Genomic DNA, 26,433 nt, shown 5'->3' with positions numbered 1-26,433 from the left:
GCTATTATCAACGCCCATTTAGATCCTGTCTGTAGCTCTGTAATCCTTAAGAATGTTTATACATCGACAAGTAGTCTCGTGCTGATCTATATCCGATTGGTCTGAAGTGACCCGACACGCACTGACAGTAGATCTGAGTGTGTGTGTGTGTGTGTGTGTGTGTGTGTGTGTGTGTGTGTGTGTGTGTGTGTGTGTGTGTGTGTGTGTGTGTGTGTGTGTGTGTGTGTGTGTGTTGTGTGTGTGTGTTTGAATAGGATAGGAACATTCACTTTTGCGCACCATCACTGTCATTCCAGACTGGAGACTCACAAAGGGCCATTAACCTGACAAGGTGGAGTCAAGCTCCGAAAAAGCCCAAGTATTTGGCCCCCACACACTATTTTCAACGGAAGCATCTGGATGGGGCCAATTTGATCTCAACCTGAGTGGAACCTAGACAAACCCACGCACGGGGCCCCCAGGACCAGTGGAAGAAAGAAAAAAAAAACGACTGCTTTTTTTTTTTTTTTTTTTTTTTTTTTTTACTGGCTGACCACTTGCGTATGATGGAAAAGGGAAATAATAGGTGGGTATGGGTGAAAAGACGGCTTCTCAAGTACAGGATGTTGTTGTAGCAGGTAGCCAGTCATCCAATTTCCTGCTTCCCAAAGAAAACAAGAGCTCGCAGCATAGGAGTCCCCAGACTTACAATGGTGGGCCTATGCTCAGACTCCGGCCAACCAAACAAAGCCTTCAGAGGTTACTGCCCTTTCTGCTGGTCTGCAGGGACGCGAGTTGGCGGGAGGGTCCCACACACACACACACACACACACACACACCCACACTCTCTCACACACACACACACACATACACACACACACACACACACACACACACACACACACACACACACACACACACAGAGAGTCGGGGTCAAGTGTTACTGTACGTCTGACCTCTGTGGGCCCCTGCACTGCAGCTGCTGGGGATGGAATAGCTCCAAGTCGAATCCCGTGCCCGGTCCCCCCCACACCCCCAACCCCCCTCCCTCACTCAACCTATATTAGGCTCTATTATTGTATTAGTGGTAATAGTAGTCAAAATAAACCATGTCCAATTGTAATGATAGTATTAATATCAGCAGTGTAAACTAATGAATGTGGAATGTTGTTCTTGCACCATAGAGGATCCCTTTTAAAAGGCGCAGGGGGTGGCCAAATTTATGGATTAGATGTAATTGGTGGTATTGTGATTATGGGATGTTCTACCATTGCCAAAAAACACCCAAGAAGGAAGAAAGAGGTTTCCTTTTCACGTTTTTTGTACCCCTCTAAAAAAAATCCTTGTTCTATTTCTTTGTTGATTGAGGATGAATTGAATCGCCAAGTAGGCAACACATTTCTAAGAATATCCCTCTCAATTCCCCATCTTTGATTATGAGACGACAGTAGTGCACAATGTAAGGCTGTGGTGTGTAGCCGCCAAATATACAATTGGATTCAGTTCTTAGTTATAAACGTCTTTAACTGTGATGATAAAAGCAGATTCAGCTGCAGGAAAACATTCTTGAAATAACTCCTCTTTCTTTTGAACACAAACCGTCTCTGTGGGCAAAGAGCAATAAGAAAACATTCGTCAGAGTTTTGAGGGGCCAGTCTGGTGACTTCACCCCCCCTCCACTCCTTCCCCCCCCCCCTCCTTCACAGCCACTCAGTGGGAATATTCCTTAAACAGGCCTTTCTCCATTCGGAAGGTATTGCCACTAAAAGCACAAGATTACCAGCGGATTCGAAGCCAACTGCTTGATTTAAGTGCGGCCATGTCACCAGCTCAACACGTTGCATTTGTTGGACAAAGAACGCAGCTCTGCGGTCGCGCGAGCAGCTGCGCCACACGGTTTCCATTTTTAAACCCAGTTGTGAATCATACATCTGGATTGAATGGTCTATTAATGAAAATGGCTGGTATGCCTACAGTCAACCTCAAAAAGCTTTAAAAAGAATATATTGCAGTTGACACCGAAGGGCTAAACACAAGTGGTCGACTTTGATTCATTTCATTATCTATAATCCCATAAATCTAAATGGAAAGTCAGACAAAAAAAGGGTTTAAGGAGTTTTTAAACAATACTTATAATAATCTATTTATGGATTTGTCGTCACAGCGCCCTACTTACACACTTAAGAATGATCGAAAATGCTCCTAGTATATTGAGGACAGTCTGAGTTTTTTCCATGATGCTTTGAGTGATGGTTTTCAACATTATTCTCATCACGATAACAGCAAAAAAAATTGTTGCAATGTGAGTATGTGTTTTAGCTTAGCCTTTTTTATTCTGGTAAAATGGTACCATGAAAAGTTGATATAGAACTTCCTATTCCCGACCACTAATCTAATGGAATGGAGTTATATTATGACTATGCAAGGGAGGGAACATTTTGACTAGATTACAGGTAAACCAACTACTACTGTATTTTCCTTGATTAACTGAAATATAATTATTTGAAAACTATACAAAAATCTTCTGTATACAGTATATATTATTAACATATTTTTTTTTTAAGTGTGGGGGACTTCATTAAACAAAAAAACAAAACAAAAACATGAAGGGCTTTAGGGCACGTTGTTCATCTCAATCTGTTGTCCCACCAGCACAGTCAGTCGCCCTCAGTCTAACATTTATTTTGAAAAACCCCAAATCGCTCTGTATGGCTTTGCTTTCAGCTCCAGCAGCTATTCTTGGCGGGAACTATCTTGATGGATGGCCGGAGGTGTGAAGGTCAGCTCTACAAGAGGCAAAACGCTAGCAAATGAAAGCGTGTCCTTCTAGTGGGCCCTGTGTCTCTGCAGGCTCCATCTGTGTGTGTGTGTGTGTGTGTGTGTGTGTGTGTGTGTGTGTGTGTCTCCACGGGCTCCATCTGCACTGTGTTATTGTGTACTGAGGCAGCGGCTTCGATGGTCCACATCAAAGAAGCTTTTATGAAAAAATCTGACTGTCAGGCTGTTTCGAAGGACACTGCTGTGAAAACGTGCGATAGTGAGAGTTAAGATAACATCATAATGGGATAATGCTGTTAGGGTGTGTGTCTAAGGGAGGGGAGGGAGTAGGGGGATAGTTAGTCAGTGTGTGTTTATGAGACTGTATTGTGTCTTAGCAAGGTCTTTAGGTCATCTAAAAACATACTAGATTAAGGCAAGACACTGCAGGTGTATAGGGTTACATTTTTTAACTGATAGTCAGATATCATTATGAAACTTTTCAAGTTGATTACTTAGATTAAAACAATTCATTTTTGTATTAACATTTTTTTAGAAATTAATAAATATGTCAATTTGGCAAATCGAACTAGTTATTAGCACATTTGCTCTCTCTTATCTCTTTAAATAAACTGTGTTCTGCCTGCCATGTCTCACCTTAAACCATAAATATATCAAATTAAAATTAAATAAATATAATTACATTTATACATTATTGTCTATGACATACTTGTCCGACTTGACATTGGGTATGCTCAATAGAAATGGCTGTGGACTCTTGCCTGTTGTTTGTTCTCATCATTTGTGAAACCTGACAGTGAGAATCTGTCATGAGCATGTCCGTCTCACCTTGCTGATGGCTGCAGAAGACAAGAGAGAAGTGCGCTGGGTTTTGTCAAGTGAAATGGACCCTGGAGAAACTTAATGTAACAAGACTGTTCTCCTGTCTTCCTGCCTCTGTGATCCTTCATATCGCTACAAAGCTGCCGGCTACAACAGTGGACACACACACACACACACACACACACACATCCTCTCTTTCTTTCCTTCCATCCTTATTGTTATTTTAGGGCCACCTGCAAATCCATTTCTCTGTTTTAGGCCTGTTTGTGTGTGTGTGTGTGTGTGTGAGTGTGTGCGTGCATGCGTGCATGTGTGCGTGTGTGTGTGTGTGTGTGTGTGCGTGCGTGCGTGCGTGCGTGCGTGTGTGTGTGTGTGTCTGTGTCTGTATCTGTTTTTCAGCCTCTCACAGATGCACACAAGCACAGAAAAACCGCCAAACATCTACAAAAGGGAGGGAGGAAATATGCTATGTCTTCCGCACATCCTCCCAAGACGGCCGTTGTGTTGATGGAGGCATACAAGGAGCGTGTGTGTGTTTGCATGATGTGTGTGTGTGTGTCATGTCAAGAGAGAGTGCGCACGTTTTGCATGTGTGTGAGCTTCAGCCCCCTTTTGTACCTGTGTGTGTTGGTAAGTGAACCAGTCATGGTGGTGAGTAAGTAGCCCGTGTGCAGCCCAGTCAGAGGTAGTCAGCACTGGACACTCATATGCCTGGCCCGCCCCCGCTCAGCCCCCCCTCCCATCCCCCTAACCCTCTCCCCTTTCCCCAAAACCTCTCGTCTCCGGTGATTAGCGACTCCTGTAGGAGTTATAAATCTTCTATTTCCATTGCACAATCAGTCAAGACGGGCCAAAGTTGAGGAGCTGCACAACATTAAATTATCTGAGACTTCCTATAACAGGGCTCTCTCCTTTTGGATGCTGCATTTTTCAAGCAAAAGTGGATAGCCCACAGCTTTGGGCCATGGGACTATATGGGGGTGTATGGCTCCCTCTTGGTTGGTACTTGGGACTGCTGTGCTGTGTCCTGTCCTGGTGTGGATCCAGGAAATCCAGCAGCAGTTTTGACTCTGAAAAAGCATCACACAGAGGAGCACTCAATCACACAGTTAGCAAAAGGTGAAACATAGAGAGGGCCTTGTTCACCAGAAAGCAACCGGCAAGCAGACACAGCGTGAAGGGTTGGAGAGTGAGACAAGCTTCACTGTCTAACAACAAGACCTAATGAAAAACAATAATACTTCTCAAAGTGTGTCTCACACTGCAGGGCACTTATAGTGTTTTTGTGGTTCATACATAAACAAAAATATGTACTTGGTCAGTGCCAGCACATTCAAATAGACCCCAACAGGCTTGGTAGAAATATAATATGATATTCTTAAGTATGTTGTAATAAGTGTATATTAACATGAAAATAAAAGTAGATTATTTTAATACCTAGTATTAAATAATAAGAAGGGGGCGTGCCACCATGTTGCACCGCCATGTTTCTAGTAGCACAGTACGGACAAACTTTACACAACCTTACGTGTTCTTAGTGGGCGTCCTTGGGAAATTCACCTGTTGGAAGACGAAGAATACATTTATAAAATAAATAACCAAATACATCTTCACTTCATCACTTGATATTGTTGAAAGACGTGTGGCTGTGGTGGATGATGCCATCTTTAGTGACTAGCTTATTGTCCTTGAAGGCAGGGCTGTACGCTTATTTTTTTAGGTGGTAGCACTGGTGCTAGCAAGCAAAAAAAATCAGTAGCACAAAAATAAATTTGGTAGCACACAAAGTATGATCGAAGACTTGCATAACCTTAACCCTTGCATATAGCTCTAATTACCTTTGAGCCTGTCATCTTGGTCTCATTTAAGATTCACAATTAATATATTATATTAATAATAATATATATATATTTTAAATGTCCTTCTGTTAATTAAAATCAAACTTTAAAACATGAAACATAGGCTATTAAATAAATAAGTATACATATTGGTACAATTTAGGATAAATTAGATAGGTTGTTGTGAATGTGTTGGGAGTATTTGTTTAAATAGACTACTGTGGCGTGCTCTCTGCAGCTGAATGAGTTGCCTTTGTAGCTAGAGCACTGCAGGGCTGTCGAGCGCTAACTTCCTGTTCTTACCGGCTTCAAAATAAAAGTCAACTCACGTTTGGCTAGTAACAGGCTTTTAATGTGAAGGTGCACAGGAAATGTTCTGTTTGCACATGCGCTAACTTAACTGCATCAATGTTAAGAGCCGTCTCCTTCCGGTTATTGCCGCTGGTGAAGTTTTTAGACGCTAGAATCGCCGCACAAGCACAGATCCCGAGGACACGTCTTTCACCAGCCAAAGGGGAGGGTGGACTCAATAACTTACTTGCCTAAGACTACATTTACCCGCCTTTGGAGAGTGTTAATGTGGAGCCCTCAAAGCAGTGTTGTGCAGCGCACCTCTGTGTCTCAAAGAGACAGCATCTGCTCATTAGCAAGCTGTCGCACTAGCCTGGTCCAACCAGACCATCGTACTTCATTTCATTTTTACAGAAAAATTTAATTTGAGCGGAAGTAGGTAGACGGGCGGAGCCAGGCTACTATCGCACTAGTGCGAGTGGACTTGTATTCATCATCGCACGTGATCAATTTCAGTAGCAAATGCGATCAAAACTGTTGCACTGTACAGCCCTGCTTTGAACTCAAATCTGTTCCTTCAGTTATTTCCAACTTCTTTTCCCACTCACACAATTGTTTAACAGATCAACAGATCTCTACAAAATAATCAGTTCACACAGAGACATTGTTCTTCTTTAGTATCCACTAAAGCAAACAAAAAAAAATTCACAATTTGCACGTTTTCTATGCTACTAGTTTCTGGTATAAGATACATTTACACTAATTGGCTGCACCAAATATTGCACTTTTTTTTGTATTTCTGCACATGACAATAAATCATTTGAAATCTTTTGGTGGTATTGTTGAAATAAATAACGCTTAAAAATAACCAAACCAACCTACCCTTAAAAACTATAAAGTTGGCCTATGTTTGGTTGCAACATTTAGGCTTAGTTCATTCTGCTTTCACTGCAAAATTACTGAAAACATTACTGAAATCATTACAAAAAAGTTCTTGATCTTTGAACTCAAATCTGTTCCTTCAGTTATTTCCAACTTCTTTGTGCCTTGTATCTTTCTTTGAATTAAGAACTTTTTAGGTCTACTTTTATTTTTTATTTTTTGAAACAATACAGAAAGCAGGACCTTGGTTGTTACGGCAATAATTAAAACAGGATGATGCTGCTCGTCAGCTTCATTGTGGTAGGACCCGTCTGGTTGGTCGATTGGCCAGGTTTGTGAAAAACTGGTCAGACCTGGCTGGCCGTGTCAACCTGAAGACCTATGTCAAAGCCTTTAGAAGTTATTGTCCCCAAAGGGAAATTCTTTATCACAAAAATGTACTTTATGGGGAGAGACACTTTAACCCTCTGAGGTCTAAGGGTATTTTCTCGGATTTTACATACTTCTATAAATACCTATTTTAAATGTGCAAGAAGATAAATAATACCAAAGTGTTTTATATGGAAATGTTCAGAACCCATTAGCCATTAGTTTTATGAGGTCTGTTCATGTCCTAGACCATTGTGTAAATAAATAATTGGCTTGAATGCTGAAAAATGCATTGCGATTTTTGAAAAACCTGGAGATTTGTGTGAAATAATAACCTTTAGTCATCCTGAGGGGTTGTTTTGGCTCTTGAAATTGCTTCTCCCAAGCCTTAGCTTCAAAAATGCAGTGGAAATTTTCCAAAAAACAGTAGGGAAGTGCACAAAACATGACTAATATGAATTTTGGTCCAAACGCTTTTTGGTAGAAATGTTGCCTCTAACTCTACTTTCACAAAGCATGAGGAATTTAGACTGAATGAAGACTTTGTACCACATATAAAGACTCATGGGATGTATACTAATAAAAAAGGGAGCATCACAAAAAAAAATTCAAACAAACAGTTTACTATATATAACAACACGCAGGAAAAACAATAATTACAAACTATTTACACACTATGTACAGTATACACTATTTACAAGCTAAATGTCAATGCCATGCCACTTTGCAAAACAGTTCCTCTTCCACTTGCAGGCAGAGGGCAACATTGCAGCTGGGTGTGTGGGTGCTGGTGGTATTCGAGGTGTGGGTGGCGCTCGGGTTGGTACCTGGGGAATTTGGGCACGGGACCTATTTGATGCGGGTGATGGGGTAGCTGGAGGCCTTATACCTGTGCTCCTTTTGGACATGGACCTTGTGCTGGGCAGGGAAGAAGGTGTTGACACAGGTGGTGCTGATGCTGCAGGAGTGGAAGGTGCTGGGCTGGGCTCAGGCAACTCTTAGTCCTGTCTGTAAAAAAAAGGACAAGAAAGACTGAGTTTTCTTCTTTATAACTGAAAACCCCAACTGCTGTTTACCTTCTTCCCTCCCCAACACAGTTAGCACCTTCTAATGTGTGGGGGTAGGGACACACAGTTCTTAGCATCTTAGATGTGTATGTGAGGGGAGGAGAGACAACTGATTTCCAACTGTCCTTTATTTTTATCTTCATTGTACAAAGCAACAACAAGTGACCCTTGTTACATTATAATACTAATAGAAATGTGTAAACTCTCTCAAATTTCACAAATTGTGTGCAAACAATAGTTGATGCAAAACTGTTTCCAAACTAGATTATTTTACTATGACACAAGGGAAAGACTTCTACACTGAATACAAAACTATATTTGACATGCCACATTATCGTTTTTTATTTCTTTGTTTATTATTAGATAAGTGTAGGCAAAGAAACTCTCTGAAACGTCGCAATGTTGTGCTAGAAGTCATGCCTTGGAAATAAGAACCATTACGCGACAACTGACTATTGCGCACAGTAAACGCAAGTTTCAGATTACAAGAGATTTTGTAAATTCTCTTACCTGTCTTCAAACGGGTCGATGTGATCTTCATAACCACATTCGTCGCCTGAATCAAATCCTTCGATGTCAGAATGGCCATCTTCTTCATGGCTGGCTACTTCTGCAAATCTCTGCAACAGCAGCGTCTGTTTACAACTTTCTTGTCGCCATTGTTTCCACTGAAAGATTCCTGTTCCCTTCAGTAAAAAAAACCCAGGTACTACGGTAATAAGGTATGTCCTTAGTGTTTTACTTAGTGCTGATAGGTGGGTTTCGTTTCAGAAACATTGATAGACAAGCACCTCCAACCAATTGCGCAACGAGACAAGCAGGTCCAACCAATAGCACATGGAGTGACGCACAATGTGCTGGAGAAGGGAGAAAGGAGGCTCACTTCTCGCGTTGTTTTCTAAGCCTGTAGTGGACGGAGAGTATCGCGAGAACATAGACCGGAAACAGGAGAATGTCTAGTTTCAGACGATGTTTTCATTTCATTTCTCAGCCGTTTATTCACAGAGATATTAATAAAAATATGCGCGCAAGCGCGCATTCACGCGGGGGCGCGTGAGGCGACCTCAGAGGGTTAAACCTTATTGTAGACTCAGGACAATGACAGAGTAACTAGCATGCCCTGTTTTTAAGAATGTAGAAGAACTACAAAAGGTACCCAACCTGTTTTTTCATGGGGTCCAAATACTTTTCACAACCACACCCAGACACAAGAAGCAACGTGGAACGACTCAGGAAATATAATCCAGACAATACTGTTTAATATCAAAACCCAATCTCAGCCAGTGTTCTGGCAGCGTTACCTGCAGGCAGGCCTGCCCACACAATTGGCTGGGCCCCTGAAAACCTCCAGTCAATGCCCTCATCCCCCCTCCCCCTTACCCATGCTTTACTCGTATCAATGCGTGTGAAAACGCTCATCCCTCAATAAACACATACTTGTATTTGTAAAGAGAATAACTATTTTATCTACAAGGGATTTGCAGGAACAGTTGGGGGAGCAAGGGCCTATTATTTTACAATAGTAGCACAATCCTGACTTAGCCCAGCATACCAATTTATTTTGATTCCCACTCACACAATTGTTTAACAGATCAACAGATCTCTACAAAATAATCAGTTCACACAGAGACATTGTTCTTCTTTAGTATCCACTAAAGCAAACTAAAAGTTTTTTCACAATTTGCATGTTTTCTATGCTACTAGTTTCTGGTATAAGATACTTTTACACTAATTGGCTGCACCAAATATTGCACTTTTTTTTGTATTTCTGCACATGACAATAAATCATTTGAAATCTTTTGGTGGTATTGTTGAAATAAATAACGCTTAAAAATTAACATCAACAACAGATTATTCACACAAAAAAGAAAAAAGGCGGTTCTCTACATGAATAACCAAACCAACCTACCCTTCAAAACTATAAAGTTGGCCTATGTTTGGTTGCAACATTTAGGCTTAGTTCATTCTGCTTTCACTGCAAAATGACTGAAAACATTGCTGAAATCATTACAAAAAGTTCTTGATCTTTGAACTCAAATCTGTTCCTTCAGTTATTTCCAACTTCTTTGTGCCTTGTATCTTTCTTTGCATTAAGAACTTTTTAGGTCTATTTTTATTTTTTATTTTTTGAAACAATACAGAAAGCAGGACCTTGGTTGTTACGGCAATAATTAAAACCGGATGATGCTGCTCGTCAGCTTCATTGTGGTAGGACCCGTCTGGTTGGTCGATTGGCCAGGTTTGTGAAAAACTGGTCAGACCTGGCTGGCCGTGTCAACCTGAAGACTTATGTCAAAGCCTTTAGAAGTTATTGTCCCCAAAGGGAAATTATTTATCACAAAAATGTACTTTATGGGGAGAGACACTTTAAACCTTATTGTAGACTCAGGACAATGACAGAGTAACTAGCATGTCCTGTTTTTAAGAATGTAGAAGAACTACAAAAGGTACCCAACCTGTTTTTTCATGGGGTCCAAATACTTTTCACAACCACACCCAGACACAAGAAGCAGGTACATGTGGAACGACTCAGGAAATATAATCCAGACAAAACTGTTTAATATCAAAACCCAATCTTGTCACTATTTGGCACACAAAAGGTTTATAGGATGGGTTATGTGTGAAACAGTTACACTCCGCTGTGCTCAATCTGAAACATTTTGAAAATTTCTGCTTTTCTACTGCTTTTTAAATGGCCTTAAGCGGAGCCACGGCTCTGTGTAAACACCCAACTTTGAATAGATATTGACATAAATATCTAAAAATCTAAAAATAAAGGTTATCTAGGTAGGTTCTTGGCTTCCAAAGACCATGGGCCCCCAAAGTGGCTGGGCCCTAGAAAGCTTTCACACGTTCTACCCCTTATGGGCGGCCCTGCCTGCAGGGTGTTAGTCAGACTGTCACGCTCTCACTCCTCAGGTATGAGCAAATCTCTGAATGTCGTGAGATCCAAATGTCAGGGGGGAAGAAGTACGCAACAGATGTTATGAGATCAATCTATTCTGGGTAAGAAAAACAAAAATGTCCTAGTGTCACAAAACATTTCCAGTTTGACCCGTTCAGTTGAAACTCAACCAATAACACAAACTCGTTGTTCTAGTGTTTGGGTAAAAAAAAGATTCCACACTTCACCTGTGCCACTGTCTGTTGTGTGATTGGTCGGACTGGTGTGACATCACAGTCCTCCTATAGATATAAGCAGTGAACTCATGAGACAACGCCACAGAAGGCAAGTGGGAGAAATGAGTTGTGGAGGGAAGAACAGAAGAGAGGAGTCGGTCCTATCACGACTGAGGTTTGGGCACACTGGTCTGAACAGTACACTGTTTTTAATAGGAAAGCACGAGACAGGCAGGTGTGAATTTGGGCAAGAAGAGACAGTAGAACATGTAGTAATGAAGTGTGTGAGGTATGAGGAAGACAGAAGGCAGATGAGGGAAAAATTCAGAAAAGAAAAAGTAAGTTTTGATTTAATAGATATTTTACAAAAGAAGTCCAAAAAATGTCATCAAGTTCTATTTCATTTTCTTAGGGTTACCAATTTGTTTGTGAAAATATAGCTTCTTATTTGAAGTAGTATTATTATTTTTTATTTTATTTTATTTTTTATTTTTATTTTTTTTTTTTGAAGCGAGGTTGTCAATTATACCACACTCCTTACCAGTAGATGGCGGTAATGCATCTAAAAGTTGTTTGCCAACCGCCAAAAAACATTATACAAGAAGAAGAAGAAAAAGACAACGCCACAGAGTCAGTCTGACCTGCAGGTGACTTCAGACAGGTAAGCATTCAACTATACACTCTAAGTTTCAGTGGCGTAACTTTGATGTTCATATTGGTGGGGACACATTTTGGCGAAACGCCCTCGCCCCAGATCCAGCATCCAACCGCTCACTAGTTTATTAACCAAACCAGTTTTATCATGTATCTATGTACAGTTTAGTCAAGAGTTGAGCGGCTATCAATCGTTTTGTACTAAAAAACGTATTATATTCATACATCATTGGCTGCTTATGTTTCACAGTAGGGCTGTCCCCGACTCGGAATTTCAGTTTACGAGTGAACCGGGGAGTTGGAGCGCAGCTGAAGCGCGAGCGTGCCCGAGCCTCGACGAGCCGGTGAGAGAGAAACAACACAGAGCCGATGACGGCTGCAGAGAATGGTGATTTGCGCGAGTAAAAAAGACAAGATGCTCGCGGTCTACGGGGGCTTAATTGTTTCCAAGGCGACCTATCTTTACTACAGCACATAGCAGAATCAATAGGCATATGGTGCGAAATTTGCACAGTGCTTTGGTTCTGCTTTCTCCTTTCCAGTGGCGTGGCGTGGGGATTTTTTTTTGAGGAAGCCAAGTGAGACAACACCTTTAATCTACATGTGTATTGGAAGGTGGGGGACAGAAAAGAGTAGGCTACGTCGCAGCTTGTATTTAATGTAGGCCTAACTACAAGAGCTATTATAGCGCCTGGTCACTTTACCAGGATTTACACACGCCTGTAATCTGTCCGACACCGCTCGTTCGCTCTCTCTCTCTCTCTCTCTCTCACTCACTCACTCACTCACTCACTCATTCACACACTTCCTTATCGTCTTATTAAAGTATACATTTTATTATGAATGCACCCCCCAACCCCGACCGGAATGCACAACTAGCCGCTTAATGCCCAATGCAGATTCGAATTCATTCACAATATAATTAGGGGACGTTTAAGGCTATTTTAAGTTTCACGTTCACATGAGACACGACTCACACAATCAGTTGTAGGTGCTTGACACACACACATACTTTTTATACATCCTTTTCGTTTAAGAACTAGGCCAAATGTTCATTACAACACTATACTTAAAACAACCCAGAACAACTTCAGTGGATATACAGTAGGCCTACCAATGTAACTTAATCCAGGCAATCAAGGCACAATTAGCAATAAAATAACACAAAACATAACACACATAGTTACACAGACAGTTAAGGGAACAGTTAACTCGCGCCGGGAGAAGGTGTGTATTTTACTCACTATTTGTAGAGGAAGGCCATTAGCTGAAGTTTGCCGCTACCAGCTAGCCACTCGGTGCGGACAGTTATCCTCACGGAAAGTGCGATAAACTTTCTTTCTCTCCACACGCATTGGCCTGCCGTCAGATTTGATTTTTAATGGCTTCTCAATTGGCAGTTTGGTAAAATAATTTGTTACTAGATACTCAAAATCTCCACCCTCCATAACTGTTCTTGCTAATATGATAACAATGCAAACATGCTAATCTCCCGCTATTGTTATTGTTGTTAAATTTCAGTGACGTTGATAATGATGCTTTGATTTGATTGGTGTGAAGCCAAAGGCCGAGTGGCTTCCCTTGGCACCCTCCTGACCAAACACAGAGGGCAGTGTCATGGTAATAGCCTCACCTGATTGGTCAATTATTTTTCTTTTTTTTACCAAGGGAAGCTTCCTCGCAGACATACAGTGTGCAGTGTCGTGTTTCGCCGCGTCTTCAGAATCTAAATGTAAAGGGGCGCTGTTTCGCGCATTATCCTTCTCATATTGGTGTGGACAATTTCAGCACATTTGAATATTGGTATGGACACGTCCACACCGTCCATACGCAATTTTACGCCCATGCTAAGTTTTATCATTTTGAACAAATATGTATTGTATACTGCAAACCAGTTACAAGCTGTGAAAAATACAATTTACTCTCGCTACGAGTTGTCGACAACCTGATCATTTCTTCAGACAAGATTTTTGGTGGAATTAAACTTGCGTCTTAAAGGCGGTATACAGTGTTTCTCTCTTTGCAGCAGGACAGACTTATTATTTGGTGTAGTGAATGTTTACTGCTGCAGGAGTGCAGGGCTGCAGACATGATGTGCAGGTACCGAGTGGAGTTAAAGCAGTGTGCTTTGTTATGTGTTGTTTAACACATAACGTTGTTTATTTTAAGATCCTTTTATTGGTGTATAAAGCTCTTAATGGTCTTAGTCCTCGTTATTTATCAGATTTGCTTTTATCATATGAACCCTCTCGTACCCTCAGGTCTTCTGGCAGTGGTCTTTAAATTATCCCAAAAGTTTGTACCAAAACTCACGGTGAGGCATCCTTTTCTTTCTACGCTCCACGTCTGTGGAACACCCTGCCTGATGACCTGAGGGCCGCAGAAAGTGTTGATACCTGTCATGTATTGGCTTGTTTTGGGTGTTTTTCTTTGTGTTCTGTGTCTCTTTAAGTTGCCACTGATTGAGTGAGGCAGTACACCTGCTCACTCAATCAGTGGTTGCTCACCTGGGGTAATTAGTGCCCAGTATATAGGCAGCATGTGAAGCGTCAGTCTGGGCCCCTGCTCTGCTCACTGCCATGCTGTTGAACGGTGTTTCTTTGAAGTTAAGTTTATGCTTTTGTTTAAGAAATGACCTGTTTTTCCTACAAAGCTGCTCTAACCCTCTTCTGTTATTTCTTCCGGTGAAGTTAAGTTTGATACTTTTGTTGTTTTTGATTAAATTAAATACTCATCATTTTATGACCCGACTCCTACTTTACCTTTAAACTGTTTTTTTAGTTGCAGTCCCTTTACCCCTAGACAAAGAGGGATGTAACAATGCCTTTAAGGGCAAACTCAAAACCTACCTTTTTTAGTAAGGCTTTTTAACAGAACTTATTTGTTTTATATTTTAGATTAAACAACCTACTGTTTTTATCTATCTCTTATAGCCTATTTTATTTATATATGTAGTCTGCTTTTATTTTCTATTATCTTCTATATATTCTAATTGTTTTTGCGTGTATGAATATATCGGGGTGTGTCGTGGGAGGGGGGGGATTGTTTTAAGCACTTTGTGTTACATTTAATTGTATGAAAAGTGCTCTATAAATAAAGTTTGATTTGATGAACTGCAATATTTACAGTGTGCGTGTCATATGATGGGCGGGGTCAGTAATAAATTAGACAAAGGTTTATGAACTATTTATTGATAAACAATATGACTTTCCCCTGTGTAGAAAGAGGAACGTGAGCCTTTATAAATCACAGCTCTGCATCTCTACTGAAATCTGCTCAGACCAAAAGACGTGACGATGAGACAAGCTGTGGTGTTTTTGGGTGAGTAGAACAATTTAAAATGTAAAATATGACGCTAAACGTTTGTAAAGTTTGCTTTGCACTATTTAGAATTGATTTGCTGTAAATGTTTATATTTATCTCATTCTAATTTATTTGATTGTTCCTATTGCACTGCGTGTGTAAGTAAGTAAGTAAGTAAAATTTATTTATAAAAGCACATTTATAACAGTTTTCACTGACCAAAGTGCTGTACATAGTGCATTCAGTAGGCCAACATGAAAGTAAAATAACAACAACAACAATAGAAAAAATAAAGATAAAAAATACAAAATACATAACCCGGACTTCCACACACAAACATATACAGTAGTGTAAAAGGCAGATAGCTAATGGGGAGGGAAAGCCAGGGTGTACAGATGGGTTTTGAGCCTTGATTTAAAGGCAGTAATGGAGGGGGCATCACGTATGTCAGGTGGCAGTTGGTTCCACAAGCGTGGGGCAGCTACTGCGAAGGCCCGGTCACCTTTTTGTTTTAGTCTGGATCGGGGGATGTGGAGAAGACCCTTATTGGAGGATCTTAGGGTCCTAGGGGCTGAGTGGGGGTGTACAAGGTCCGCTATATAAGATGGGGCCTGACCATGGAGGGCTTTGAATACCAGGAGAACTGTTTTGAAAATGATCCTTTGTTGTACAGGCAGCCAGTGAAGGGAAGCAAGAACGGGTGTGATGTGTTCCCACTTTTTTGACCCAGTCAACAGTCTTGCTGCTGCATTCTGGACTATTTGGAGGTGTGATATGAGGGACTGAGGGAGACCAAGGTAGAGGGAGTTACAGTAATCCAGCCGTGATGTTATGAAAGCATGGATAATTATTTCAAGGTTGTGATATGATAGGGAGTGCTTTATTTTAAAGATGGTTCTGAGCTGGTAGAAGCTGTTCTTCACTACGGATGAAATTTGCTTTTTAAAGCATAACTCAGAATCAAAAATGACGCCCAGATTTCTAGCGGATGGTTTGATGAATGGGGTTAGACTACCTAGGTCAGTGACGATGGGTTTTTTGAATTTGGAGGGACTAAAGATAATGACTTCTGTTTTGCTATTGTTAAGCTGGAGGAAATTATCCCCCATCCAGTCATTTATCTCCTTGAGACACTCTTGGAGCGTCTGAAGGCAGTCCCCGGATCTCAGAGGGAGATATAATTGTGAATCGTCGGCATAGAAGTGGAATGACAGGTTATATTTTCGGATTATATTCCCCAGTGGGAGCATATATAAACAAAACAGGATTGGACCCAGGATGGACCCCTGGGGGACCCCACAAGACAGAGGAGCAGAGGAGGAGGAGTGCTGACCTATGGACACTGAAAATGATCTATGGGAGAGGTAGGAGGAGAACCACTGCAGAGCTGAGCCCCTTATACCAACCCACTGATGGAGGCGGGCTAGAAGAGTGGGGTGGTCGACTGTATCGAAGGCAGCACTAAGGTCTAATAAGACTAAGATGGCGTTCTCACCTGTGTCTAGCGTGAGGAGTAAGTCATTAGACACTTTTAGCAAAGCCGTTTCAGTGCTGTGGCGTGCCTTAAAGCCAGACTGAAAGGGCTCCAAGACGTTGGCAGAGTTAAGAAATGGCAATACTTGAGAGAGGACTGCTTTTTCCAGAATTTTTGAAATGAATGGTAGTTTCGATATTGGACGGAAGTTATTTGGGCAATTAACATCCAGGTTATGTTTTTTAAGCAACGGCTGGACAACCGCGTGCTTGAAACATGAGGGAACAGTAGCAGAGACAAGGCATGTGTTAATAATGATCAGAATGCTTGAACCGATGGTTTCAATGGCGTCTTTGATGATCTGAGAGGGGATAGCGTCATTGGGGGATGTAGAGGGTTTCATGTGCTTGATAATATCTCTCAGATCTTCAAGGGTCACTGGTGAAAATTTTTCAAATATAGCTTTAACAGCTGGGGGACACGGTGAAGTGCTGGAAGCAGAGGGGGTAAAAGACAGTTTTATGTTTTTTATTTTATCAATAAAAAACTTTAAAAAAGTTTCACAAATGCCTGTGGATGACTCGACCTCTGGGGAGACTTTGGGGTTAATAATTGAGTTGATGGTACTAAAAAGGATTTTCGGTCTGTTAGAGTGTTTGTTAATAATATCTGAGAAATGTTTGGCTCTGGCTTTCTTAGCCGCTATCTGGAAGGCTGCTAATGAATTTCTGAAAATGTCAAGAGAGATGGTAAGTCTATCCTTGTTCCATTTCCGCTCAGCTCTACGACAAGCCTGCCTGAGAGAGCGGGTTGTGTCATCAAGCCAGGGTTGTGACTTAGGTTTGGGATGTCTGAGTTTAAGGGGAGCAATAGAATCTAAAATGTTAGAGCAAGATGAGTTAAATAGAGACACTAAGTCATCAATGCTGCAAGGAAGCTCATTTGCAGTAGAAATGGAGCTAGCCACATTATTACTCAGAAAACATTCAGAGAAATGACTAGCAGTGAAAGAGTTAATGTAACGAGACAAGCGACCTGGGGACTTAGCTACAGACAGAGGGTTTGGTAGATTAACATTAAACACAATGGGTTTATGGTCAGAGATGGACGCATCCTCAATAAGCACATTGTCAACAGAAAACCCATACGATAGAATTAAATCGAGGGTGTGACCAAGTATATGGGTAGGCTGATTAATGTGTTGCAACAGACCAAACGAATCAATGACATGACAAAATTCTTTAACCAGGGGTTTATCCGGACAACAAACATGGATATTGAAATCGCCTAAAATCAACAAACGATCATACGATGTGATAAAATCAGATAAAAAGTCTGTGAACTCTTTAATGAAGTCTTTGTGTGTGTCTCCAGCCGTCCTGTGTTGTGTGTGCGAGGGTGTGAAGTTCGGTCAGCTGTGCAGTGGAAACCCCGGCAACACAAGGAGGACGTCAGACAAATATGGAGCTGGACACTATGGAGCGCCACGGTAACTACAACTAATTCTGTTGCATTTTGGGATATGTAGGCACCAGGTATGTTTCTATTTTCTCAAACAAAATAAATTAAGACTTGGCCTGCGTTCCTATCCCCATACTTCCCTACTATTTAGTTTGCCAGAAAAAGATTTAGGATGTCCCAATACATGCACGTCAATTGTTGTATGCTGAAATACCTAGAGGCCCAACTAACTCCAATAGCATTGTGGAGTATTCGTCTTTATTCTTGACATTTCTCGACATAATGTCTGTGGCTCTCAAACTCTTCTGTAGCTACTAAGTATGTTGTAAAAACAAAGTATGAGATTTGGAATGCATGGTTTGCCAATAAGAAAAGGAAATTATCTGCTGTCGGGGACCTGATTGTGTCAGAAAAATCTATATCGTAATTATAGTGCGTAACTTTGTCATATAAAAAAGCTCTTGCATTCAAGCCATCACTAAGTATAATACATTATTTTAAAATGTTCAATTACATCTGAATTTCTGCTGCTGTTTTTCAGAGGTAGCAGGACACACAAAGGTCTGGACATCAAATGCACCGATGGGCAAACTGTCTACGCTCCGTTTGACGTGACAATCCAGAGACGGTCCGTCCCCTACACAGACCCCGCCATGGCCACCATCAACAACGGCATCCTGATGAGAGGAGCTGGTCGGTTTCACAATAACCCCAGAGTTTTATTCAACAGAAGATTTAGGAATATTACATAGAAAACGGCGAGTGCCAAGAAGCAACAGTAGCGATTATACAAAAAAAATGTTTTGCATGTTTAAAATTATATTTTGCAACAGTTTTTAGGTCTTTATTACATTATAAAAAAACAGAAAACTGAGAAAGTTCTTCGCAATATACGGTTGGTACTTTGTTCCATGGAGCCATGAGCATAACAGAGCAAGTGTGTCTGATAGCTAGTGGTAATGCTGTGTGTCTGTGTTGTATGTTTCAGGTCTGTGTTTCAAGCTGTTCTACATCCAGCCAGTTAAGACATCTGGCTCAGTGAGCAAAGGCCAGAAGATCGGCACCATGCTTCCCATGCAGAGCATCTACCCAGGAATCACCTCACACGTTCACGTGCAGATGTGTGACTCCAGCGATCCCACAGGCTACTTCTAATACTACGTGTGTGTCTAATGCTACCTTCTAGATGCTACCTAATACACGCTACTTGTAATCAGCAAAGTCACTATGTTACACAAGCTTTCTAAGCTAAAATCCCTGTGTTTTCATTGACAAATAAAACATGAAGAGCATTATTTTTGATTTCTGATTGTTGCTTTACATGTCGCATTGTCAAAGAGCTCAGTCACGCAATAACAGGGTCCAAAAAGGAATAGCCTCAATATAAGGAAAGAAATCATCATGGGCCCCTAAACTAGTGGGGGAGAAATACAAAAGCAAGTTAAAACAACAGCATTAGTAGCTCTGTCTAAGGGGCTTCATGATATAGACGCACATAGGAATAAGCTTTCTATGTATAAATTATATACTGTTCATACAAAGTAGCTATCCACCCTATATCTGTTGAAATGAGTCTCTCCATCATAGAACATGGGTCTGCAGACCCATCTACTATTTTTACAGTCGCAGAGTAAAGAGTGCTGCCTGCTGAAAAAAATCAGAATTTCTGCATCTCAGGATTTGATTTGGCCTCTATATTTTCCTCTCAAAGAGCATCACATTGATTCATTTTACTGTAAATGGTACAAATTCTTCCAGGGGGGCATGCCCCCGGATCCCCCAACAAGGTCCAGGGTCCCTTCCATAGTATCCCAAAATCCTGTGGGAACTGTCAAAGCATTACTGAAAGCATTACAAAAAAGTTCTTAATCTTTGAACCAGGGCTGTACGCTTATTTTTTTAGGTGGTAGCACTGGTGCTAGCAAGCAAAGAAAATCAGTAGCACAAAAATAAATTCGGTAGCACAAAGTATGATCGAAAACTTGCATAACCTTAACCCGTGCATTTCGCTCTAATTACCTTTGAGCCTGTCATCTTGGTCTCATTTGAGATTCACAATTAATAGTATATCCTAGTGTGTGCAGTAATTGTAGAAAAATTAATAGGGGTGCTCTGATTGCAATTTAGACAAAAGAATAACCTGCCAATTGCAATTTTTTGCAGATTCTGAATTATTTCTCCCCACACAACTATATATAATTATTATAGACTCAGATGGTCCACTCACATCCAACATACACACACACATAGAACACATTAAAATACATTACTCAATAAAATACTGTACTAAAATAGGTGCAAGCTATCATGCCAATGCTTTCAAAGCCTGGATGTGAACCGATAGCCCATCATAGGGTTGGTTAAGGCTATAATGATGCTACTTTCTGATAAATCCAATCGACACATGAAATTGAACATTAACTTTCGTAACAGTGCCTGACATGTAGGTACATTAGAGGACACAAATAACTGGCTAGCACTGTGCCACCTAGGAACACGGAGCAACAACCTCATGGCATCATTATATGCCACTCTAAGCCTCTGCATACTTCTCACTCTGTAAGAGGACCAGAGATGAGCTGTATACAGCGGCGTGACATAAGCCCTAAACAGAGCACACTTAACATCTGTGGAACACATGGAAAATTTCCTCATCATCATGTTGGCCTGTGCATATATTTTACACCATTGACGACGAATGTCACTGTCATCCATGAGATCATCTGAGAAGACATGTCCTAGATATTCTCTGGATATTTCTAAGAGACCATCTGAGAGGTGGAAAGCAGGAAAAGAGGATTTTTTATCCTCTCTAGATCTCACAACAACAACCTTAAAGCTCCCATATTATACACTGTTCGGTACTATTTTACACCATATTATATGGTCTTAGTGGTCACTAATACGTTTTTCTTTAATTGTTTGCTGAAAAAAACTTTCAGATAATTTATTGTACTATGCTGAAGTTCAGCTAATCTCACAATGGCCTATTTTTTAAAAAGAGCTGCAGCTCCCCTCGTAAATATACAATCTTTGCGCTGCCCCCGCCCCCTGTCCGGAAGCGAAGCCAGATACGCCTCGCCCTCTGTCTGTCAGGGCCGTGGACCAATAAGAAATAGGGGTGTGGGCTGCACAGTGGAAGCTTCTGGCTTTCCAGTTTGTGAGGTCAGAAAAGGGGAAAATTCTGACTGGAGTATATTGGGTGGGGGAGGGGTGGTGGTTTCAGAAAGGGGGATTGTGAGAAAAGGAGAGTGTTATTTTTAAAAATATTTTGGCAGTCTCTAGGCACACTGTGGACCCATGGATATGTTAGAACACATTTAAAAAGTGCATTTAGCATAATATGTGACCTTTAAGGTGCGAACACACCAAACGCGTTGGGTGCGGTGGCCATCGCCATAAGTAGTTTTCCAAATAGTTTTGCATGGTTGATTCTATCGAATGCCTTAGAGGCATCAATGAAACAGAGAAACACAGAGGTGTTTTGGCGTTGATATTTAGCGACAATCTCCTTTAAAGCATAAATGCATAAATCAGTACTATGTTTTCTCTTGAACCCAAATTGATTGTATGTGGTTAATACATACATTTCCATCCTGTTTGAAAAAAAAATTCCAGCACCTTAGACAGGGTACTGGCAAGGGCAATTGGCCTATAATTGTCCATGCTGTTTAATTTGCCAGCCTTCTCCTTAAAGGCCTACTTCACCGGTTTGAATATGAAGGTGTATTGAATTCTGAGATCCTATGTAGTATAAATGTGCAAAAAAAATTGAAATTGGTTCATCCTAGCCTGAGAAAAGGCAGAAAGAGTGTTTTTTTTAACCCTATATTAATCTTACTGTGACATCACAGTAAGATAAATATAGGGTTAAAAAAAAACCTTACTTTGTAAATATTACTGTGATTTCTCCTACTGTGACATCACAGTAATATTTACAAAGTAATTTTTTTTTTAACCCTATATTTATCTTACTGTGATGTCACAGTAAGATTAATATAGGGTTAAAAAAAACACTCTTTCTGCCTTTTCTCAGGCTAGGATGAACCAATTTCAATTTTTTTTGCACATTTATACTACATAGGATCTCAGAATTCAATACACCTTCATATTCAAACCGGTGAAGTAGGCCTTTAAGCACAGGAACCAGCAAAACAGACAAGATGGAGTCAGGGAGAACACCATGCACCATGATACCAGTGAAACACATGGCTAACAGTGGAGAGAGCCCATAGCTGGCATGCTTAGGATGCTCTGCAGCAATACCATCTGTACCACATGTTTTGTTGTCATCAAGCGTCTCAATAGCATGTGCCACCTCTGCTGGCCTTACTGTAACATTAGTGTCCATATCAACATTATTAACAGCAACTCTTTACTCATTACTCTTGACACAGTTGAACAGCTTGATATAATGCTCACGCCATCATTTTGCAATGTGAACCACAGATACCTTCAATGTCATGTGGTAAAGACGTTTTATGGTTATTCATCACTTTGATTGCTTTCCAAAAGTCAACATAGTTGTTCTTTTGTAGATTCCTAGCAAGCAAGTCCGCTCTAATAGTATTCTCTTTTGTCTTAAAATGACGAAGAGCATATTTATATCTGGCATTAGCTTGTTTTTTACACTCAAACACATCACCCTGTCTAGGCCTTCCTGCATCAGTCCAAAGTTTAAAGGCTTCCCTTGCTGCAGCATGGTGTTTAGACACATACTCCTTCCACCCAGGTTTGATGTTAACCACCTTCTTATGACTGCAGAAAGACCTAGCAGAGGTATTTAAAACTTTTGTAATGTTATCATATAAATCACATATGTCAGCAGCATGCTTGTGTGTCAGCACAGTTCATGTTTAGACACATAATGGCATCCCTCGGCAAAACAACATGATTTAGTAGGCTGTCAGTTAAGCCAGTATATCTATCAATGTCCTCTTTAGCTATAAAAATAATATCTATATCTATATATTTTTTTGGACATATAATTATTATATTAATAATAATACTTAATAATACTAATTTTTCTTTAGAAAATGTCCTTCTGTTAATTAAAACCAAACTTTAAAACATGAAACATAGGCTATTAAATAAATAATTATACATATTGGTACAATTTAGGATACATTAAATAGGTTGTTGTGAATGTGTTGGGAGTATTTGTTTAAATAGACTACTGTGGCGTGCTCTCTGCAGCTGAATGAGTTGCCTTTGTAGCTAGAGCACTGCAGGGCTGTCAAGCGCTAACTTCCTGTTCTTACCGGCTTCAAAATAAAAGTCAACTCACATTTGGCTAGTAACAGGCGTTTAATGTGAAGACGCACAGGAAATGTTCTGTTTGCACACGCGCTAACTTAACTGCATTAATGTTAAGAGCCTTCTCCTTCCGGTTATTGCCGTTGGTGAAGTTTTTAGACGCTAGAATCGCCGCACAAGCACAGATCCCGAGGACACGTCTTTCACCAGCCAAAGGGGAGGGTGGACTCAATAACTTACTTGCCTAAGACTACATTTACCCGCCTTTGGAGAGTGTTAATGTAGAGCCCTCTAAGCAGTGTTGTGCAGCGCACCTCTGTGTCTCAAAGAGACAGCATCTGCTCATTAGCAAGCTGTCGCACTAGCCTGGTCCAACCAGACCATCGTACTTCATTTCATTTGTACAGAAAAATAAAATTTGAGCAGAAGTAGGTAGGCGGGCGGAGCCAGGCTACTGTCGCACTAGTGCGAGTGGACTTGTATTCATCATCGCACGTGATCAATTTCAGTAGCAAATGCGATCAAAACTGTCGCACTGTACAGCCCTGCTTGAAGGCCACCGTAGCTTCTTTAAATACTCCAAACAGGAGGGGTTAGCAATGGAGCGTTGCAATCTACTACACTCACCACTACAGGTCACTTTTAAAGACCATTATTGTGCCAGTAATCTTAAAATCTTTGAAATATTCCAAAATCTAATTTGGTATTCTTCCAAGAAAAAGTTTCAATCCATCTGAAATGTTCCCAAAAGTTGGTAGTATGTTGTGTTATCGTCTAGCTTCCCAGAACCTAAAATTGGACAATTTATGTAGGTTGAGTTTCATAACTGCTTGCATCAATTTGACATACAAGGCTCATTTACCTGATCTCCAATTAAGTCTTATTAATGTCAAAGTACTGTAACAAAACCCTAACATGAATCCTTATATGTCAGGAACATGGTCAAAACATCACATCGTCAGCAGAAAAACACATCAATCAAATACATCACCAGGTTCTCACTCTCTCTGCTGAACAGTAGACTTTGTCCTCATGGTAAGCCAATACCACATCTAGAACCTCCACGCTCCATCATACACAAAAGCTCATTCAAAAAATGTGGACCAGCATTCATCATGGTACCTCGTAGGTTCCCCTGTCCAAACAGCCACGGTTTTCGGAAATGGCCCTTAGGCAATGGGCATAAGGGCTGCATAGGATTCATCTATCAACACTGTAGGCTACCCAGAGTGCAACTGGGATCAGGCTCCTGTCGTAAAGGTGTCATGGCCAGCAAACAGCCGAACCATAGGACAACAAAGACACCCAGGTCTCTTGGTCTCTACAAGGACTCCAATGAGACTTCTGGAATCTGGAGTCTGGTTTCACTGAACCATCCAAAGATTTAGGCCACTGGAAAAAAATGCAAATGCAAGACACAGGCAAGGATTTCCAAGTGGCTGAAGATTGTCCAACATGTTATTTCCAATTAAAGATACATAGATATAGTTTTTGTCAGTTCCGATTTAAATTCAAATATCTAGGTTTTGGATATTGGCCGATTCCGATACTGTCCGATGTCATGATTATTTTTAATGTGTCATTTGATGGTGGTTGTATGTGTAAAGAGTTGTAAAGGCCTAAGCAACACAGCCATTCAAAAAAACTAAACAGATACAAAAATGCAAAAAGGTTTAAATTCATTTGAACTGTTATAACTCCTTCACAATTTACTTGATGAAATACATTTTTATTTTTCATTGTTCCTACATTATGTTGCGTATGTGTAAAGCAGGACGAGATTTCCAAAAGAGTCTTTTGTGTTGGCATGAAATGGTAAAAGTTTAACACTCACTGGCTGATCAATAAATAGCTAGTTAAGCGACCGTCCGCCGCACGTTTACTGCCCCCCAATAAATTCCAGGGATTTGGGTTTCCATAAAAAGTTTTAGTCGCAACGATGGCAGAGGTTTTCAAGTACAGGTGTTGTCGTAAAAAAAACGATGACCAAGATGAGGTAATGCCAAGGGGGCACGCATAGCAGCAACATCAGGAGGTCACAGTGTCCACAAGGTGTTACAGTATTTGAAAGTGTTTGAGAGAAAATGTTTCAATGTATAGTAAACACACTTTGGTCATGGGAACATATTTGGAACGGAGTCAGTTTCACACATAACTTCTTTAAAATGTTCTCAACTATATTCCCATTCTGACCCGTTTCTTAATAAATCACAGCCCTGGGAATTTTTTCTAAAATGTACATAACTGTTAAAGATAAACTTGGTCTACAGTCGCAGGAAACATCTGTTGGGATCAGTTACGTTGGTGACCACAAGTTAATGTTAAATTAATTTTCAAATGGTGCACGAAAACCCCAACCATCTGGTACCTAAGCCGAGTAAAAAAAAACCTACACAAATATTTGCAAATAGTATTTCATCCAGGGCTGCAGATGATTTCAATGCATGCAGATGTAGCCACACAATGAGCCTCAGCTCCGCTTGAAAATATACAGACTCCCCTACTTTCTGTCCTCTCTGTGTTTTTAATGATCTGTGGCGCGACTGTGAGCCAAGAGTGTGACTGCGTTCACCTGTGCCAGCACACTTAGCCTGGCCTTTATCCAAACCAGCTTTGAGCAGAACCAGAAACCGGCTCGGCCGCAGTCAAACCAGGATTCTTTCAATCTCTTCTCAAAGGTTCAGTCCGATCCACCGGCACTCATCCATCTATCCTGCTACCCATCTCTCCACCCACCTCAACACTCTAAGTCCCATTGGCCCTTAAGCCTGGGGCTATACGAGCCTGTTGCGTGACAATGTGTGTATGTGTTCGTCCAACTCTTGTGTGTGTGTGTGTGTGTGCGATTTTGTGCATGGATATCTGTGTGTGCCTTTAATGCATCTGTACAGGTACTTGTGTGTGTGCGCATGGATATCGTTGTGTGGGTGTGTATATACACTAAATGCATCTGTGCAGGTACGTGTGTGTGTGTGTATGCGTGTGTGTGTGCGTGCTCATGGCTCTTGCGTGTGTGTGTGTGTGTATTGAGTATAGTGTGCAATGTCTAGGAGCCTGGCGTTTGTTATTCTCTCTACAGTCACACTGTCTTTCATCAGGGCCCGTCCTGCAGCCCACAGACTCTCAGTATACAGTTTCA

At 40.9% G+C, this 26,433-nt stretch overlaps 1 protein-coding gene across 1 annotated transcript; it reads left to right on the top strand.

Annotated features, from left to right (window-relative positions):
- Positions 1-11,756: 11,756 nt before the first annotated feature.
- Positions 11,757-19,324, top strand: LOC307267410 (leukocyte cell-derived chemotaxin-2-like). Its single transcript, XM_080049730.1, has 5 exons — positions 11,757-11,807; positions 15,022-15,121; positions 17,952-18,066; positions 18,580-18,731; positions 19,027-19,324. Exons 2-5 carry the CDS (start codon positions 15,097-15,099, stop codon positions 19,191-19,193), a joined length of 459 nt encoding a protein of 152 aa, XP_079905856.1. The 5' UTR covers positions 11,757-11,807; positions 15,022-15,096; the 3' UTR covers positions 19,194-19,324.
- Positions 19,325-26,433: the final 7,109 nt, after the last annotated feature.

This window comes from Ammodytes marinus (assembly GCF_949987685.1).
Source record: "Ammodytes marinus genome assembly, chromosome: 20".
Taxonomy (NCBI): Eukaryota; Metazoa; Chordata; class Actinopteri; order Uranoscopiformes; family Ammodytidae; genus Ammodytes; species Ammodytes marinus.
The sequence above is the reverse complement of the archived record's forward strand: the minus strand, read 5'-3'. Positions and strand labels throughout refer to the sequence as shown.

Coding starts and splice junctions, on each gene's coding strand:
- LOC307267410 (XM_080049730.1), top strand. CDS start 15,097: ATGAGACAAGCTGTGGTGTTTTTGG. Junction 15,122..17,951: donor ACAAGCTGTGGTGTTTTTGG/GTGAGTAGAACA, acceptor GTGTGTCTCCAG/CCGTCCTGTGTTGTGTGTGC. Junction 18,067..18,579: donor GGACACTATGGAGCGCCACG/GTAACTACAACT, acceptor GCTGTTTTTCAG/AGGTAGCAGGACACACAAAG.